The sequence below is a fragment of the Mya arenaria genome, chromosome 3 (assembly GCF_026914265.1).
Source record: "Mya arenaria isolate MELC-2E11 chromosome 3, ASM2691426v1".
NCBI classification, from domain to species: domain Eukaryota; kingdom Metazoa; phylum Mollusca; class Bivalvia; order Myida; family Myidae; genus Mya; species Mya arenaria.
In genome coordinates this window covers 90,894,435-90,914,856 of record NC_069124.1, presented here as the reverse complement: position 1 = coordinate 90,914,856, position 20,422 = coordinate 90,894,435, and the positions used below count along the sequence as shown (strand labels likewise).

The 20,422-nt window shown below is 35.7% G+C and overlaps 2 protein-coding genes across 4 annotated transcripts in view; one reads left to right on the top strand and one right to left on the bottom strand.

The window, feature by feature from the left end:
* The window catches only part of LOC128227672 (integrator complex subunit 14-like), a 15,022-nt gene extending 5,785 nt beyond the window's left edge, over positions 1 to 9,237 (top strand). For both annotated transcript variants that reach the window (XM_052938415.1, XM_052938414.1), the window contains exons 5-11: positions 323 to 444; positions 611 to 773; positions 1,109 to 1,254; positions 3,266 to 3,380; positions 3,870 to 3,949; positions 4,336 to 4,508; positions 8,527 to 9,237. In XM_052938415.1, the coding sequence (XP_052794375.1) occupies positions 323 to 444; positions 611 to 773; positions 1,109 to 1,254; positions 3,266 to 3,380; positions 3,870 to 3,949; positions 4,336 to 4,508; positions 8,527 to 8,820 (1,093 nt within the window). In that variant the 3' untranslated portion in view covers positions 8,821 to 9,237. The remainder of the gene's footprint in view (positions 1 to 322; positions 445 to 610; positions 774 to 1,108; positions 1,255 to 3,265; positions 3,381 to 3,869; positions 3,950 to 4,335; positions 4,509 to 8,526) is intronic.
* Positions 9,171 to 20,422, bottom strand: LOC128227673 (uncharacterized). Of its 2 annotated transcripts, none has more exons than XM_052938418.1 (5): positions 20,383 to 20,422; positions 13,293 to 13,881; positions 12,887 to 13,031; positions 10,680 to 10,844; positions 9,171 to 9,387 (listed from the first exon to the last, which is right to left on the bottom strand). In XM_052938418.1, exons 2-5 carry the CDS (start codon positions 13,866 to 13,868, stop codon positions 9,260 to 9,262), a joined length of 1,014 nt encoding a protein of 337 aa, XP_052794378.1. In that variant the 5' UTR covers positions 13,869 to 13,881; positions 20,383 to 20,422; the 3' UTR covers positions 9,171 to 9,259. The 2 variants fall into 2 exon arrangements, with proteins under 2 accessions (XP_052794378.1, XP_052794377.1); XM_052938417.1 differs by lacking the exon at positions 20,383 to 20,422 and adding an exon at positions 19,968 to 20,090.

Below are 20,422 nucleotides of genomic sequence, written 5' to 3'. Positions count from 1 at the left end.
GATCTGGTTTAAAAAGTTTTTGAGTTATGCTCCTTGAACAACTTAGAACAATGAACATAACTTGAAAGATGATGAAGACAAACAAAACATAAAATTTGGTTCACAAACTCATTATAAATGCCAATATGTGCATGTGCAGAAAATTGGACTAAAATATTTTTCAGTTAGGCCCCTTGATGAGCTGAAAAAACAGAGGAACATTGACATCAGCTTCATGTGCTCATGTTTTCTTTCAAAAGACAACCATACTTACAACAGATGGCATTTTTGTACATAATTTCTGACTGCAGCGGAGAATCATTGATCTTTGTACATTTTTCAGGTGCCCACTGCCATTTCCTTTCAAGTCAACACTGTCCGTTGTTTGTATTGCTAATCCAGCTGACCCACAGGTGAAGAAGTCTGTGAACTTGTATGAACGCCTCATCAATTTGAATCAGAAGGGTAAGAATAGGGAAACAAGTCCAATTTGTTTTGCCTTTTTTAAGTGTTATTAGGTAGTAAAAGATTAGTAGATATATGGTTTTACAATATTGCTGGATGGTTCTGTTTATCATTTCATTATTGAGAATAATAAAAATTTAGAATTTGATTATGTATTGCTGTATAGGTGGAGAAGTGTTCTTGCCAGAAGGGGTTCTAGATCTACCGTCTATGGCAGAGCTATTTACACGGGTTGCAGAGAAATATTACACACCATACAAGGGCTTACTAACATGTGGCCATCTCAAGTGTAATATCACCCTCCACCCTGCCCCAGAACCATGTGAAAAGTAGGTGGAACTTTTGAGACCCTCTCTGCCTTGTAACTGCTATATCAGTTTTTTTTTTCAAAAATGAATGTTGTATTGTTATTTACATTAAATAATTTCAGTATGGGATTGAGCTATTTGGTAAAATTTTTCATCAGAAAGAGCTTGTGATGCAAGATCAGATCTGAGCGAGTACATGTATAAAATAGTTTTTATGGTATATGGTACTAGTAGCAACACAGATTCTAGATCTACAATATTAATTTTGCCGATCTTATATTGTGAGCTACAATTTTAGATTCTACCGGATAATTGTTACATGATAAGTAAGAGTACATCTTGTTCTCCTTCTCCAGAGTGAATGATCTGGGCAGTATGGAAGTTGAGATGTCGGAGAAGATGGAGGTGTGTGGATTTATGGACCTGGCTGACATTGCGAGCCCACCAACCATCTCACGCCACCTCGTCCTGCCTCTCCCGGCCACAAAACCCCCCAGCACAGGTATAGGCATGCCATGTAACCATGTAATGACTGGGGGTTAACATGTGATGACTGGGGGTTAACATGTGATTACTAGGGTTAAACATGTGATTACTAGGGGTTAACATGTGGTGACTAGGGGTAAACATGTGATGACTGGGAGTTAACATTTACATGTGATTACTAGGGGTTAACATGTGATGACTGGGGGTTAATATGTGATGACTGAGGTTATCATGTGATTACTGGGGGTTATCATGTGATTACTGGGGGTTACCACACATGTGATGACTTGGGGTTTACATGTGATGACTTGGGGGGGTTAACATGTACTGACTGGGAGTTAAACATGTGATGACTAGGGGGTTAACATGTGATGACTGGGGGTTAACATGTGATTATTAGGGTTAAACATGTGATGACTAGGGGTTAACTTGTTATGACTAGGGGTTAACATGTGAAGACTGGGGGTTAACATGTGATGACAGGGGTTTAACATATGACAACTTGGGGTAAAAATGTGATGACTAGGGATACATATGTGATAACTTGGGGTTGACACTTGATGACTTGGGGCTAACATTTGATGACAGGGGTAAACATGTGATGGCTATGGATGAGCTGGGGGTTAGCATGTGATGACTTTAAATTAACATGTGATGACTAGGGGTTAAATGGGTTAATGTCAGCCGGTGTTGCTCATGAGCAGTATAGGAACCATAAAAAATAATTATGTTGACTTAATGATTTGATGCTGTGATGTTTTTATTCGTTTTTAGCTTGACTATTTGAAGAATAAGGAGAGCTATACTACTCACCCTTGCGTCGGCGGTGGCGTCGGCGTCACACCTTGGTTAAGGTTTTGCATGTAAGCACCTTTAAGTCATTATCTCAGTAAATACATCAGTTATTGCATTGAAACTTTGGATATGTATTCCCAACTATCTTACATACTAAATTAATAAAGTTAGATAACAATTATTTGAATATAATGCAAATAATAGGCCTTTATTATTCGACTTAGAAATTCTGGTTAAGGTTTTGCGTGTAAGCACACATAGGTTAATATCTCAGCAACTACTTGAGGTATTGCATTGATACTTGATACAATGGTACTCAACCATCCAACCTACTAAATTAACCAAGTTACATAACTCTAGTTTGCTTTTAATGCAAATAATTGCCCTTTATTATTCGACTTAGAAATTGTGGTTAAGGTTTTGCGTGTAAGCACACATAGGTTAATATCTCAGCAACTACTTGAGGTATTGCATTGATACTTTATACAATGGTAGTCAACCATCCAACCTACTTAATTAACCAAGTTAGATAACTCTAGTTTACATTTAATTCAAAATAATTGCCCTTAATTATTCAACTTAGAAATTCTGCTTAAGGTTTTGCATGTTAGCTCACATAGGATAATATCTCAGCAACTATTTGATGTATTGCATTGAGACTTTATACAATGGTATTCAACCACCCAACTTAATTGAATAACCAAGTTAGATAACTATATTTTGCAAATAATGGCCCTTTATTATTAGACTTAGAAATTCTTGTTAATATTTTACATGGAACCACATTTATGTATATATCTCAGCACACCATGTATTGCATTGAAATCTAATCTAACAGTGATCCATGCATGTTTCGCCAAAACTTTTCAATCCTTACATTGAAAAGCGGCGGAATAGTCGAGCGCGCTGTCTCTGTGACAGCTCTTGTTTCTGCTAGTGATAAGTCTATAATTGATTCTTTATCAAATGTGCATCATCACAGTGCATGTTCATACATGTAACTCATTTATTGTAAACACATAATTCAATTTGTTTTTATCTTGTTTTTTTTCCAATGATCCAGCATTCTTAAAGTTCTTAAATGCAAATGTTCTAGTAACTAGATCATGAAAAGTTCCCAAGTTAACTAGATTAGATTCAGAATGGAATATATTAACTAAGAGGATATTTGTCATCACTGGTTGCATTTATTAAGAACTGTCATGTGTCAGTATAATTGTGTGATTAAACAGAGACTGAGACAAAGCCAGAAGAGGAGGAGGATGGCGATGGGAAGACACCGTCATTCACGGTCCTGCTACATGGAAGTCTCAAGGTGGAAGGCATGGTCGCTCTCACCAAAGTGGGGTGAGTTTGCATCACTCTTTGCTTTTTAATGTTTAAAGGCGATTCTAATATAAAATAGGCTTGTGTGTAATGGTAGTAGCAAGTACCTGGTGATTTCTGCAATTGTCCCAGTGAACTCTGTCGTTTTTTCGCACGAACTGATGAAGGTCATAGTTGTTATGGAAACATTTAGATAGAAATTTTTAATATTCTTTTAGGAAATTATACGAAAATTGAGTCCTTTCGAAATGAAGAAGTTTGGAGTAACTGTAAAAAGATAATTATTTCTTCTTTTTTGCATGTTTTAAACAATGACTATTTTATTTGTTTCACACCATACCTGTTAATGGTCACTCAGTTGTCTCAGATATTTTCCAAAGCTTCCATAAAATCATAGTGAAACAAGCTGTTTTGTTGTCCTAAGACTTGCTTCTTTATTCAGGATCATGCCACATTCTGTAATCTGTGTCATACAGTGAACAAAAACAGTTCATGCTTTGTTCTATTCAGGCCGGACTGGTTTGGAATACTGTATTCATGGGCAGACAGCAAGAAAAAATCCAGTCTGATGCTATCACTGTTTCAACCTGGTAAAATATGTTGTTTGATATTTAAAACATTAGTTAAACAATCAGAAGACTGTTGCTTCAAACATAAAATCTTTGTTGATCTATCAGATCTACTTTAAATTTCATTATACATGTACATACATGTAATTATATTAAACTTGTTGCCTGTCGGTACAATTTTGCAGGTCAGAACTATGAAATTCTAAAACCATTAAAGTCTGGAATATCTATTGGGAATGTTTCGAGTTTTCTCATTGTTTTTGACATGTGTGCAAATACTCATCCTTACACAGAAAAAGCACTTACATAAGATAAAACTGACTGACAGAACGCTTAAGTGACTCAGTGGACCCTTGTCAGTTTGACAGGAAGCCAATCAGGCCTCATGTTACATTACAACATTGCAGGTGTGGATGCTGTATCATGGATGGGCAATCTCAACTACCTGTCCCCCATAGCCGACTTCTCCGAGCCTCCTTACGGTGATGATGACAACCAGAGTCCATTTCCTGTTCGACCTAAGGAGAAACGCAGCTATGCCCAGAGCTGTGTGGTCTGGATAAAGTCTGTTGGACTTCAGGTACAAAATGGAAGACGTTAGGATTATGTTATGCATGTTGTATTATGCTTTCAAAGGGAGTCACCTATGCATTACATTGGCCAAACAAGCTGTGAGGGGAAGTGCCCAAGAAGTTTCCTTATGGTTATATGATGCTTGTCCAGGGTACTCTCGGTATGAACTAGTAAAGATTCCTTTTTAGCTCGACTTTTCGAAGAATTAGGAGGGCTATACTACTCGCCCCAGCGTCGACGTTGGCGTACGATTCAAGTTTTAGGGTCCAATACCCTTCATTCAATTGACTTAATACTTCACACAGTTGTTCAGGGCCATTACATAATGAGGTTAGATAACTCCATATTATCCTTTTTACAAATAATGGCCCCTGATTGACTATGGAACTTAGGTTAAAGTTTTAGGGCAGGTTGGGATATTTATTAATATACCCTTATTTTAATTGACTTAATACTTCACATAGTTGTTCAGGACCATCACATAATGAGGTTACATAACTCCATATTATCCTTAATACAAGTTATGGCCCCTGATTGACTTGGGTTAAAGTTTAAGGGCAGGTCAAAGTTTTAGGACAAGTTGGGATTTTCACTTATAAGTCCAATACCCTTCATTCAATTGACTTAATACTTCACACAATTGTTCAGGACTATCACACAATGAGGTTACATAACTCCATATTATCCTTAATACAAGTTATGGCCCCTGATTGACTTAGGTTAAAGTTAAGGGCAAGTTAAAGTTTTAGGGCAAGTTGTGATTTTAATAAAAAAACTTAAAAAAAATTATGGCCCTTGAATGATTTTTTTTTTAATTTTTCTTTTAATATCTTTTGAAAGGCACATTTTTATATTCTTAACCACATTTTCATAAAGGGAAAACAAGTGATTTGAATGACTTGCGTCATTGTTCGGGCGGGCTGGTGGGAGGGCAGCGTCAAAGTCACCTTATGTATCAAATAATTTTAGCTAGGTTTGACATAAATAGACCAAACTTGGTATATACGAAGAGTTTATGGAGACCTTTTATGGGAATGCGTTTGAGGCCCCTAGGATAAAGGTCAAGGTTACTATTAATAGAAAAGGGTTGCAGGGCTCTCACTAGGCTGAATTTTTTGGGAGAAGTGACTTCTCCCTTCAGTCAATTTAGGGAGAAGTGGGGTGACTTTAGGGAGAAGTGATACTTTTCGTAACACCTGATACAAAACCTATGCCATACCACACACCTGGTTTTATTCACATTCAAATTGATTGCTATAACAATATAAAATGTTCATAAAATAATGTATCATTTTTGGCTCAGCGAAAGTGTATTTATCAATGTCACATAGTTTATCACCAAATAGCATCTAAATGAAACAAAAACCAATACAGCTAAGGATTTGAAACAATCAAAATGACTAATAAATTAACTGTCAATATAGTAGGGGGACGAATCTTATTTTGGTATGTTCGGGATAGGGTACGAATGTCACATTCAGCTATGCTGTTATTTACTTGTCTCTGGCTAAATTATTTTAGATATGCTGACATTTAAGAACCAAATGACATTTAAATCACAGTCCTAATTGATGAAAACTTTACCAATACACAATTGGGAGGTTGAGAAATTAACTCGGAAAATTGTTCTGACAAAATGGCGATGTCGCCAATTTTTTTGACATCGTAAACAGGAGAAAACTATTGTAAGTATTAAAACCCTACATAAAGCATTCAAAAAATGTGTTTATAAATCAATTTTTTATCGTAAACATTTCACTAAAACCACGGACCTAAAAGCCGTATAAGTTTATAGGTCCGTGCTAAAACCAATCAAATATTTGGTGATACGTCATGTTATTGATTTTCTTAGCGCCACCTTGCCGATGGCCCGAGATGGCTATGACCGTCTGCTTCAAAAGCAACAATGTTTAAAATGTCTTGCATTGTTTGTTCAATACATATATCAATTACTTTTTAACTTCATTAATGCTTGACACGATTGTTCATAATTATGTTGCCTTTTCTATCTCATTTTAACGAACGTATATCATTTGATCAGGGTCTTTTCAATGTTCATTCTGATTGGTTAACTTTTAATAGCTCCGCCTACCGGCGATGTTTTGGTAATTGGATGACACGGCCCAATTTTCGGATTAGGAGATTACCAAATTTTATGATTGGCTAATTGCGATGTTTTGACTAATGAGACAGTGGCCAAATACTCGCTGATTGACAAAATTTACAATGTGCTAAAATTTTCGGCGAAGTCAATGTCGCTTTGATGATACAAATGGGCGAAGTCTGGGAATTTTAGGCGACCACTTCGCCCAAGTCGCCCCCTCACGAGAGCCCTGGGTTGGTATTAAATATCTTAAGTAAGGGTCTACATATTGTGACCAAACTTGGTATATAGGAAGAGTTTATAGAGACCTTTTCTGAGATTGTGTTTTGGGCCCCCAGAGTTATGGTCTAGGTCAAGGTCACTGTTGCTAAAAATAGAAATATGCTTAGTACTGAATAACTCAAGTAAGGGTTGACATAGTGTGACCAAATTTGGTATATAGGACAAGTTTATGCAGAGCTTTCAAGGATTGCCTTTCGGCCCCCTAGGGTCAAAGTCACTGTTACTAAAAATAGATATCTGTTTCAGTTATGGTTGACATACTGTGACCAAACTTGATATGTAGGAAGAGTTTATGGAGGACTTCCATGGGATTGTGGGATGGAATCAAGGTCACTGTTACTAAAAATAAAAGAAAGCAGTTAAAACTGAATCTCTGCTGCTAATCATTAAAAACCTGGTTTTGTCACTCGTGCTTCTTGTTCACTTTTTAAGTTGATTTTATTGGTTTTGACAGGCACATATAACATCGTTATTGTATTCACTTATAAGTCAAAGCGGCATAGTCGAGCGCGCTGTCTTACGACAGCTCTTGTTTAAAGAAGAACTTGTGTAACCAATTGTGTGGTCCGAGCTTAGAAAAAATCAATGATGGACATGAAACTTTTACTTTTGGACAAATCAATAGTGAACATCTACTGCATAAGATCAGTGATCTCAAAATCAATAGGGGTAATCTACCAGCCATGAGCAATACCAAGTATGAAGTTCCTGGACCTTTCTCACCTTAAGGTCACGGCGACCTTGACCTTTGACCTAAAGATCTCAAAATCAGAGGGTGTCATCTATAAGTCATGACCAATCTGCATAATAAGCGAGATGTTCCTGGATTGAAGCGTTCTAAAGTAATTGAGCGGAAACAAAGTGTGTCGTACAGACTGGGCAAAAACAATATGTCTCCCTATGGTTTGGGAAGACATAAAATTCACAAGCTTTCAGGCATAGAACAAAGTGCCAAGCACAAGAACATACTAGTAGATAAATTTGTCATCATCTTGGCCACTTTTACCATGTTTTGATAGATACTGTTACATACATGTATTGTATTATAAGCAATAGAATACTTCAGGGTTATTGCAGAAACTGTATTGAGGCGGGAATTTTAATTTTGACAAGTGCGATTTTTAAATAAATGCTGTTGACCGATATTCACACTGGTTCAACCTAGGTTTTTTTACCGAAGATGACCCTCATACAGGCTGGTCTTAAATAACATGCCGACAATTTTTCAGAGATTCATGAAGATCGGATAAAAACTGTTACGCACAACACTGGAAGGCCCGTCCTACTTGTTTACGCCAATCCATAACATTGAATTTTTCAATGGAAAAACCCAGCTTAAGATAGATTACTGCTGGACTCAAGGAACATTACAATGGGTCCAACAATTAATGAAATCTCTAATAGTTTACTGAGACATATGTCAGATTTTATTTGTAGATTTTTCTCTTGTGTATGTCTTCACATTAAAATTAAAAAGGGAAATAGAAGCAGAATCTTATTATGCCCTTTGTCAATTTATAAGAAACAATCATTGTCAAATACAGGTAGTGAGGTCAAGCGGCAAAAAAATCTTAAAGACTACATTATCATGAATTAAAGTTTAGTATTCTTCTTGAATCTAGAATGTATTTCCTTGCAGGCCGATCTTCAGAAGGTGATACGACATGCCAGGAAGCTGCCCGATAAACAGCAGCAATTCTATAAGGAACTGAACAGAGTGCGAAAGGCTGCCCTGGCGTTCGGCTTCGTCGAGCTGCTCGAGGCAATGGCTGCCATGTTGGAGCGAGAGTGCACCATGTTGCCAGGGACTTCTCACCCCGATGCAGCCTTGCAGCTCACGCACGCTGCCTCTAAACTACACATGGAAATGGCAAAGGACGCGTCACAAATTATAATGCCATTACGGACTAACTTTGCTCAAGAGGATGGGTAACATGATTGACATTTAGTTTTCACCTAATATTAGTTTGAATGCAAAGAAGGGTAAACATACATGAGTCTGTTTCCTAAGATGAAACCAGTATTTGTACTCAAATATGCAAAGTTCATGAAATCTTATCTTAAACAATGATTTACCTAGGACCTTTTGCATGTGGGAGCAAGTCTGTGTATCAATTCACTTTAAATAAGTCTAGTAGATGCACAAATGATCTTCGACTTAAGCAGTAAGAACAGAAAGCCACTTATTTTTGCTTCATAATAAATAGGAAGGCTGCAACAAGTTATACCATTAAAACTTACCCGTAAGTTTTGGCAAAGAAAAAAAGGACTTGAACAGAAAAGTAAAGATTACTTTTACTGTTTATTGTTGAATAATATGTGAGCTAAAATAAACTGTCAGTAAACTTTTGTATTATCTGATTATTCAATCCCTAGAATTTGACAAGTTTTGGTTTCTTAGTCTTCTGTTTGATGGTGGTGTCTTTGCTCGGCTCTTGTGAAGGCTGGTCCTCAAGACTGGTGCTGTCTTCAAGTCGACCAAGGGTGATACTTTCAATACCTGCAATGTAGTTTTTATATTACAAAACAAAAATTTAGATTTGCTTTTGACATGATAAGAATGGTAAAATTTTAAGTGGAATATTGTAAGCATTTGATAAATATATTCAACACACATTTATCAGCCGATATTATATAAACAAACAGACATCTCGACCAAATTGACATGTTCCTCTAAATCTTATTGAAAAAACTTACTGTTTAATTAATTTAAATATTTATATTTGGATCTTTTCATATCAATCATTATGACACAAAACAAAGTAAACAGTACATGAGGTCATTAATACATACTATTAGTTGATTTCTCATCCATTAACACTATTTCAGAGTTGGTAGTGTGCATTAACACAATTATAAACAATTATATTTTTTAAATTAATTATAATCTCATGAACTGAAGCCACGTGTACACCAGGCCCCAATAATAAATACTTAAGTCAAGTCTCAAACTCAGTCTCAACTCAGTTCACCATATAAAAGCATAATATTCTTTAAAATCTTGCATGTTTTATTCTTTTTGAAAACATTTTTTCTTATAGAATGTGTTGATAAAAGGATTTTGTCAATATTTCAAAGAAAACTAATTCTAGAGCAAAAAAACAAACAAACTTATGTAAACAAACTTATGTATTTACTCAAATACATTTTGAGCTGTAGAATATATTTCCCTTGGAATTTGACCAAAGGCTTTTATCAGCATATTCCATGATAGAATGCACTTAAACTGTAAAAAAACATATATGATTTTTAATAAATTTTGATGCTATGTGGTAAAATGTGTTGAAACTGAGTTTGAGATTTGACTTAAGTATTTTCATGATATTGGGGCCAGCTTTGTGAAATGGTTACATTTTATATTTAGTTCATCTCATTTTCTATTGTGTTAAATTGAGATAAGATTATTTACATGAATAGTGAATTGTTGTAATGCGGACATGCATGTTTCCTGTAATTTCAAACAGGCAACCACATCATATACCATGTTTAATAGAAACTAATTATTACAGCTGTTTTAAGTGTTACGGAGACCAGAGGCGTTGTTCAATTAAAAGTCTTATCCTTATCCTCAGATATTCCTCAATAATTCCATCCAGTCTATTGGTCAGCTATTTTTACAGTCCAAACAAATCACTCAATTTAAAAACCTACTCTATTTAAGTTGGTTAATAAATATGACTCCAGGATTCGGAAGAATAATTGCTGAATATGAAATAATTCAGCATCACTAGAGAATAGAGAAGCATTTATATGTTACTGCATGTTATATATAAGTGAGAGTCAAACACAGACCTTGTTTCTTCTGGAACTCAGGGCAATCTCGTCTTAGGTGTTCCACTGATCCACACTCGTTACAACAGCCTCCATTCGGATAGAGCCCACGTGGGTTATCCGGGCACTGGCGAGATAGGTGGCCGATCTCCCCACAGATGAAACACTTCGCATATGGAAACTCTCCTGAAATGTGCAATATTTCTGAAAATTGTCCGATTTTAATATGAAAATATATCACAATGCAGTTGAAATATAATGTCTCACAATTGCACTTTTCTTGTTACAGAATTCACATATTAATAGATATGATTAAACAAGAGATGTTTGGCAAGCACTATGCATTAGAGTGCCATTTATCAGAAAAAATTGGAACATTTAATAATGTTAGGTATTTTAAGAAGAAATACATTGATTGTTAATGGTCACATAGTTTTCAGGAAAATGAAGACAAAACAATATGACTGCAGCCAAAGTTTTTAAAAGACCTTGACCTTTGGACTCCTGATTCCCAATAAAAAAGAGGGTTCACCTAACTCTTCAAAGGCAATATACCACTGAAATTTCAAAGTCCTGGATCAAACTGTTTTCAATTTATCTACTGGACCAAGTGTTCATAATACTGTTGACTGTGACCTTGGCATACTGACTTACTGACCTAAAAAACAACATGTTTCATCTACTAGTCAAGGCTAACCTACCACTTAAGTTTCATGTTCCTGGGTCAACCCATTCTTGAGTTATTGTGCAGACAACACATGGTCTACCAACAAACAGATCATTTGCAAAACCTTTGTCCCTTTTTAAACAAGAGCCGTCGTAAGACAGCGTGCTCGACTACGCCGCTTTGACTTAGAATACAATAACGATGTAATAATACCAAGTTTGGTCTCTTTATGTCAAACCTAATTAAAATTATTCGATACATAAGGTGACTTTGATGCTGCCCTCCCACCAGCCCGCCCAAACAATGATGCAAGTCATTCAAATAACTTGATTTCCCATTATGAAAATGTGGTTAAGAATATACTAATATGCCTTTCAAAGGAAATAAAAAAAATAATAATAAAAAAAAATAATCAAGGGCCATAATTTGTATTTAGGCTTAAAACGGAGTTATGTTTCTTGTTGTAAGATGGTCATAAATAATTTTGAGTTCTATTAAGTGCATTTAATGAACAGTATAGAAGTTTTTTTTATTAAAATCCGAACTTGCCTTTTACTTGCCTAAAACTTTAACCTAAGTCAATCAGGGGACATAACTTGTATTAAGGATATGGAGTTATGTAACCTCATTGGGTGATGGTCCTGAACAATTGTGTGAAGTATTAAGTCAACTGAATGAATGGTATAGAAGTTATTAAACAATATCCCAACCTGCCCTAAAACTTTAACCTAAGTTCCATAGTCAATCAGGGGCCATAATTTGTATAACAGATAATATGGAGTTATCTTACCTCATTATGTGATGGCTCTGAACATCTGTGTGAAGTATTAAGTCAATTGAATGAATGGTATTGAAGTTTTAAGTGAAAATCCCTACCTGCCCTAAAACTTAACTGCCCTAAAACTTTAACCTAAGTAAATCAGGGGCCATAATCTGTGTAAAGAATAATATGGAGTTATCTAACCTCATCATGTGATGGCCCTGAACAACTGTGTGAAGTATTAAATCAATTGAATGTAGGGTATTGGACTTATAAGTGAAAATACCAACTTGCCCTAAAACTTTAACCAGACGCCGACGCTGGGGCGAGTAGTATAGCCCACCTATTCTTTGAATAGTCGAGCTAAAAAGGACATGAAAGAAATATATTCTATTGCTTCTTCAGGATTATGATCCCTAATGGGCAAAGATGCATATAGCCTTCAAGTTGATCATTTTTATTCAATATCCTACCACAGACTGATTCACATAAAAAATGTAAAGAAAATTTAACATCCAATAATATGTGAGGAAAACCAGTCTCTAGTTTGGTATTCAAATTGTCAGAAAATACTATTAAATACAAATGAAAGGCATTTGAATTGAATTGAAGAGTATTCAAAGTGTATGTTTTTTATTGGGGATAGTACTGTAATCCTTCGTGTATGTTTTGCCATTCTACCTTGTTGTGTTGATGCATGTAAACTGACAGAAACTACAAATGCATATGTAACAACTACAGTAAGTTTTTAAATGTTAAGTGTAAATGTGGCTATTCCATGTACAACAGTTGTGGACAAACCTGGGGATAGTTTAACTGGGCATTTGTTAATGGCATGTTCTGTGGAACCGCATTTGAAGCAGATGCCAGTACCATGTTCAACATCTTTCTGCATGTCGGGGCATTCTGACATCTGATGGCCTGCTTCACGGCAGTGAAAACAGTGCTGAAAATGATAGAAGCACAATGACAGGTTACTAACGCTAAGTGACTTAGTGTTGTATTTTCAAACACATCATTCACATTATAAAATAAGCACTTTATTTACGGTTATATACTATAATCACATGTTGGATTTCATATACACATTACATTTTTACAGTGATTCATTAAATAGCAGTGAAATTGAATGCACAACTGTGTCAAGGCAATATATGCCGTTATTTTTTTTTAAATCCTGGTAAGTTTACTAGGGTTGTTCATGTACCTTTTTTGTTTCTGCTTCTGATTGCCTCTTGACTCGTCTCTGTTCTGACCTCTTCTCCTTCCAGTCTTTGTCAGTTTTGTTGAACTTAAAACTCTTATTCTTTTCAGGTTCATTGCCTCTCTTTTTCATGGCAAACTTTTTACCATCTCGTTTACTAGGTTTTGGACATTCAAAAGACTTGTGACCTTTCTCCTTACAGTTGTAACACTGAAATTCAAGTTTTTTCCCATCAGGAGGCTGTGGACAGTCCGAGGCTTTGTGACCTTTCTGTTTACAATTATAACACTCCAAAGAACTGTAATCAAGAGGTTTTTTGGAATTAAATTTGGGCTTGTTCAGAAATGATTTTTTTTTATCATTATTTCCATGTTTGCCTTTCCCAGCTTTAAACTGTTTGTCTTTTTTCACACCCTTGAGTGGTGAGGACAGTTTGTCATGCTGTTGTTTGGCAGGACTGTGTATGGCTTTAGGTGGAGTCAAGTCACTCTGTGCGCCTGCCCCAGACTTTAGCTCCTTCCAGGTGCTTGCCTCTTCTGCCTTCCTAGTTTTCTCCCCGAACTTTGCGAATCGTGTCATTTCAAGATCAGGCCTAAAAAACACAATTAATCTGAATAAGTCATCAGTACCGGGGTAAATTACCAAACTGATCAATATTTGGCATGATCAATTCATATTGGCATTTTATCACATGACACACCTTGTTTCCGCTTAAATACAACCATCACATTACAAATGTATAGTATAACATTGCTTAAGCTTCTAGTCATAAAATATATCGCTCCACATATTTGTTAACAATTTAAAATGAAAAAATAGTGGCTTAAAAAGAATCATTCCTCCATTCCCTACGGTTCATTAAAAATTTTGATTTTATGATAAAATCTCAATTTGATCATAATTTATCAAATACAATAGGAAAAAAAAATCTGTACTCTTGATCCCCTTTTAAACATATTTTTGGACGTTAAGTATTTGATAAATTTTCTCACTGATGCCATCATGGACATAATTCAACATCAGAGGAACAGGTAGTGTTGGGAATCGACTTCTCCAATATCGAGTTCCCCTATATGTTACATTGGTCAGCTAAGAAATTGGTCAGTAACTTTTCGCTATCGAGTTTTCAGTTTCCTATACGTTTCATTGGTCAGCACTATGCAGTGAACCGTGAAGTTGACTGACCATATTGAAACATAACAAATTCTCCAACATCGAGTTTCCCTATACGTTACATTGGTCAGCTAAGAAACTGGTCAGTAACTTTTCACTATCCAGTTTCCCTATACTTTGCATTGGTCAGGACTATGCAGTGACCCGTGAAGTTGACTGACCACATAGATACAGTACAACTTACCTAATATCTTCCCTATACGTTACATTGGTCAGCAATGCATACTCTGTATAGTCAGCTGAGAAATAAGAACTCCTATTTAATATTAAGACTAAGTAATAATTATCGGCTCATTAAGAAATTTAAAAAGACAAGTAAGTTTAAAATGCCATTTTCAATAAAAATACTAAAACATCCGTCTGTCCATACACTATAAGGAGTACCGTATCATATCATGCATAGGACGCACTATTTTACCCCCAATTCTCGTCTTCAAAATTGCCTGCGTCCTTTCTATGCAATTAGAATTTCATTTTTTCCAAGTCCATTTCAGGTCGAAAATATCAGACCGGGGAAGAACGTGGTAATAGTAAGTATCTGTACTGCGTCACCGAAGAAAACAACTGACATAGGTAAAATCACGCAAGTTAACACACGCAGAAATATATTGAATGTTTACTTTAAAATGATTTATTGAGAAATAAACTGAAAACATACACGAGTATGTATGTTTACTTTTTTACAAAAGGGACGCTACTCACAAAAACTCGATGTGCGTCAGCACTTTAACTGGATTGAGTTATAGCGGCAACGGAAAAGGAGGTAAATATCAATTAATCGTTGTTCATGATTTTAATGTTTTGATATTTTACAAAACATTTTGTTGTATGTTACTGTTTTAATAAAGGAATGTGTATAACGCAAAGTAGCATTATTGTCACTATCAAATCTTTCAAATATGCAAAGGTGTGAAAAACACACGCTATCTATCATTAGAAAAACATCAATAGAACGAACTATTGCGATGGTAATACCGAAAGGTGGTTTGTTCGCACTTTACCCGACGTGCCTTCCGCTGGCAAGGCAAATTACCGACACGCATTAATTATGCTGACATGCTTTAATCCGCGCAGTGACAAGCCTTATCAAAACAATCATCAGTTTTGACAATACACACTTTTGCTGCGATTGCAACGGTTGCAACGGTTGGGTGTTATTCAAAAGGCATGTCGGGACTATTGCAACGGTTGACTGTCAGTCAGAAGGCGTGTCGGGACTATTACGGCATTTGTATAAGTCTTATTATATCCGTGAATGTTTTCAAAATGTCAAGACTTATATCATTATAGTGTACGCTACCGAAATACGACGATAATTATCGAAATACACAAGACAGTTATCGAAATATGCCTTATATACAATTTTTTTTTTTTTTTTACTTCAATATATGTTATACTTTACCAACCTCAATTTTTCGGCTCCAATTTTTACATTTTTCAGCTGCGTCCTATCTTATATATTAAGGGTTTTTATCCGTTTTACTAACTATTTTTTTGCCTGCGTCCTATCTATGCTAGCGTCCTATACATGATATAATACGTTACAGTATAAAAAAAAATTAAACAAAATGAGTCTTTAACAAGAGATGTTTGTCAAACATTATGCCCCCTGAGCGCCAAGTTGCCAGAAATATTTGGACAATTGAATGAAATATGCATGGACTGAAATGACAGCTGATTTGTCATTGGATGCATATGAGGCAGGTCATCTACTGGTCATACCTAATCTTCATGTCAAGTTTGATGACCATAGGTCCGGGAATTGTTGAGTTATCACTCGGACAAGCTTTGGTCTTCCAACAGACCGACCGACATGTGCAAAGCAATTATATAACCCCTCTGCTTCGAAGGGGGGCATAATTAAACTAGATGTTCACTGAAAACTGATACTTCAACTCATGCATTTAGTGACATATAAATTTCTACTGTCTACTATATAAGAAAATAAAATATGGACAATCAGAAAACCTTTTTTCAGCTTACAGTCACACTGACCTTGACCTTTGACCCACTGACCTCAAAATCAATAGGGTTCATCTGCTGGTCATGACCAATACACCTACCAAGTATGAGGTTCCTGGGTCAAAGCGTTCTCAAGTTATTGATCGGAAACCGTTTTTCATGTAAAGGTCACACTGACCTTGACCTTTGACCCACTGACCTCAAAATCAATAGGGTTCATCTGCTGGTCATGACCAATACACCTACCAAGTATGAGGTTCCTGGGTCAAAGCGTTCTCAAGTTATTGATCGGAAACCGTTTTTCATGTAAAGGTCACACTGACCTTGACCTTTGACCCACTGACCTCAAAATCAATAGGGTTCATCTGCTGGTGATGACCAATACACATACCAAGTATGAGGTCCCTCGGTCAAAGCGTTCTCAAGTTATTGATCGGAAACCGTTTTTCATGTAAAGGTCACACTGACCTTGACCTTTGACCCACTGACCTCAAAATCAATAGGGTTCATCTGCTGGTGATGACCAATACACATACCAAGTATGAGGTCCCTCGGTCAAAGCGTTCTCAAGTTATTGATCGGAAACCATTTGGTATTCCGACCGACCGACAGACAGACCGACCGACCGACCGACCGACCGACATGTGCAAAACAATATACCCCACTTTTTTCAAAAGGGGGCATAAAAATCTTTAATTTCAAAAAATATAATTTTTATTCCCCCCCCCTTCTTTCTCTATATGGCCAGCAATCGGTCAGCAACTCCCATCTATTTTTATATTGTCAGCTAACTCATCAGCACTTCAGTACGTGCGTAGTTATTACTTCAGAACCCAAGAAGATACTTCAGATATTCTACAGGTAATGTCACTTCGGATATTAGAGCACTTGTCTGAACACAATGTAAAATGTGGGTCAGAACCAGTTACATGGTTAGCTCAGTTGGTTAGAGTGCTAGTTAAAATAATAGAATTCTTCCAATCCCTAATGTCTTAATGGGTTTGTGCAAAAACCCGGGGGTTTGAAAAAAATATTGAAATTGTATTTAGTTAAGTATTTTATGTTTGGAATGGATAATAAAGGTTTATATTCATATTTAACCATGCAAGTGCAAAGCTTTTTTGCTGTGCACAAAACAAGCATGAAATGCACTAAAACACATGATTTACCTTTTCAATAAAACGAAACTTGACTGACACAGACAACAATTATGCCAAGCGGAACAACTCCACCCCAATTGTAATAACTCGGCCACCTCTGACAAGCTTCGAGATAGACCGAATAAAAACAGTCGTAACAACTAGGCCATGGCCGGAGTGTTCCAATTGTTGTACAACTGTGAACTGCAGCCTTGCAGGTGCCCTACATGTATATATCGTTATGTTTTGACAGAATGAAATGAAGAAAAATCCATCAAACTCATAATTATTCGTTGGATATTTATTTTTAGAGTACGGAACTAATATAAAATAACATTATCTGGTAATATTTCTTGTTTTTATGATATTTTATAGACGCAATATGCTTTAACCCGTAGGTCCCGATCGGAATAACTAACCACTTTTTGTACAAAACAATTTGTACGTGAAGGATTTGCCATATCTAGTGTTTTAGCTTAAGCGGAATGGGAGGGCGGCCCGCCCTGTCCTTTTTAGACCCGCCCTGTTGCCCTTTTTCACCTGCCCCATCGTATTTTGCCCCGCCCTCCCGCCGTTAAAATCGTTTCCCAAACGATTGAACTTGGAAGTCACACCCTAATTAGGTTTGATTTGCCAGTGACGCAATGTCATAACACGCATCATTGAACAGCGCACGATAAGCATGCGACCCGCTATGCCGAGGACCGGATTAACGGAAATTCACGCCGCTCGGGGTGCTAACTGCCTGTCATATTTACAAGTTTATGGCTTCTGCCACTGTCTTGTAAGATAAATGTCAAAAATAAATAACTGACAAAATCGCCCACATATTCGATCTTTGATCCAATGTTGTCACAAACACAGTCATAAACACCTTTTCTTGTAATGTTTATTTGAAACAATTGCCTGAATTGACCTTGAATGTCATATTTTAGTTCACTTTTCCGTTCGTCATCTTTAATTCCACATGTAAAAATGCCGTCCTTAAAACGTAAATTCGTTGACCTTGAAAAGGAACGTGCTAAAATGAAAAAGAATAATAATAGCATGGCAAAATATGTGCTTAAAATCGACAGGTAAATTATCTTCTGTGTTTAATGTTTTATTCAATTGTGTGTTGTTTTTTTTCGTTGCACGTTCTGATTTGTGTTGTTTCCGTTAAACTTAATAGTTCGTGCATTTTAAATAAAGCTATTTTAGTGGACAATGGATATGGATTATTTTGTGTGTTCCAGGGGTAAGTGTTTTATTGAACATTATATTTTTACTAGTGACGACGTTAAAATATGTCTGGTTTAAGTTTTAAGATATTTGTTTATCTTAATCTAATTATTATTTAAGAATAATTACAAATACATCCTCATATTACTAAAACCCGGACAGCCGTAAAATCGTCTTGCTTAATTCAATTATTTCCTTTAAGCATTATCTTTTATAATACCAACGTATGATATGTCATTTAATGCTGAATAAATTTTATGTTATGTTATGTATATAAGTATGTATACGCCAGTATAAGAACGCATTTGAATGTATTATTTATATTGAAATTTAATTCGTTAATACGTGTATACGGCGAATAATCGTTATGATCACACTTGTAAAATAGTGTTTCTTTCAAAACGTATTTATTAATATATAAATTTTTGTACACAATAATATCAAATGAAATACTAAAACCATTTATATGAGTCAAATCAACAATTGTGTGGAACGGCTCGGGTCTTTTTTTCACGTGGCGTTAGCAATAGATTAGTATTTTATTTTTTAAAATCTTTATTATAAGTATCTTTCACGTGTTTCTGGTACGGATAGAAATATCCGACCTGATGGCACGCCCGTAAGCCAGTAACGAGACTTGCCGACGCAGCGTGCCCGAGGGTCGGATTTTTCTATCCAGACCGGAAAAAACATTGATATTTTTTCTTGCATACCTATCCTAAAAATATGAATTTGTGGAGATTGTTTGACTATTTGACGTCGTTAGTGATTTGAAAATTACTCCGCTTTATGACGTTACTTATACAACTTATCAACTACACTAGCCGTGTAAGTTACCAGAGGGGTAACATTTGACCAAAAGTTAAATTATAAAATATCATAAACAAAATGAACAATAATCATTCAGTACAAGTACAAAGCTTAAAGATTTGGTGTAGAATGACAAAAATAATGCATATAAAAGGTATATAGTGGAAAGTTTTACAATTACACACCGCAAATACTTCCTGCCCTTTTCGAGGAATAACCCTGCCCTTTTTTGGGCCCACCCTGCCCTTTTCAATTTCTGGCTAAAACACTAATATCAAAAATCGTAAAAAAAAATATGTAAGCATACAATTATCAGGGTTGAACCATAATGCACAGTGGGTGCAGACATTCAAAACTTTAACAAACTACGTACATGTATAAAGCATTGACATAAATCACCGTGGTTTGCCAATGCAACCACAGTGATTTGGTGGGAATGAGCTGAATTTTGACCTTTACAAAATTTAGTGACATTTAACCTAAAATAACCTAAAATATATATAAAAAAATTCAGATCTGAGGAAAAAAAATATATATTTTAGGTTAAATGTCACTAAATTTTGTAAAGGTCAAAATTCAGCTCATTTCCACCAAATCACTGCATGCAACATTAGATCCGAATTGAAATAATATCCGAATATTCTATAAATTCAAGTTTGAATTATTATTCATAAGAAAAAAAAATCATAAACATATTAAAACCTCTAAATATTATCATTGAACAAAAACATAATGACAACTTAAATTTTATGTGGATAAAATTCAACAAATAATTGTGTAGTTTGTACCTCCAAATAGTTTTAGTTTACATGTGCGCTGACACTTAAA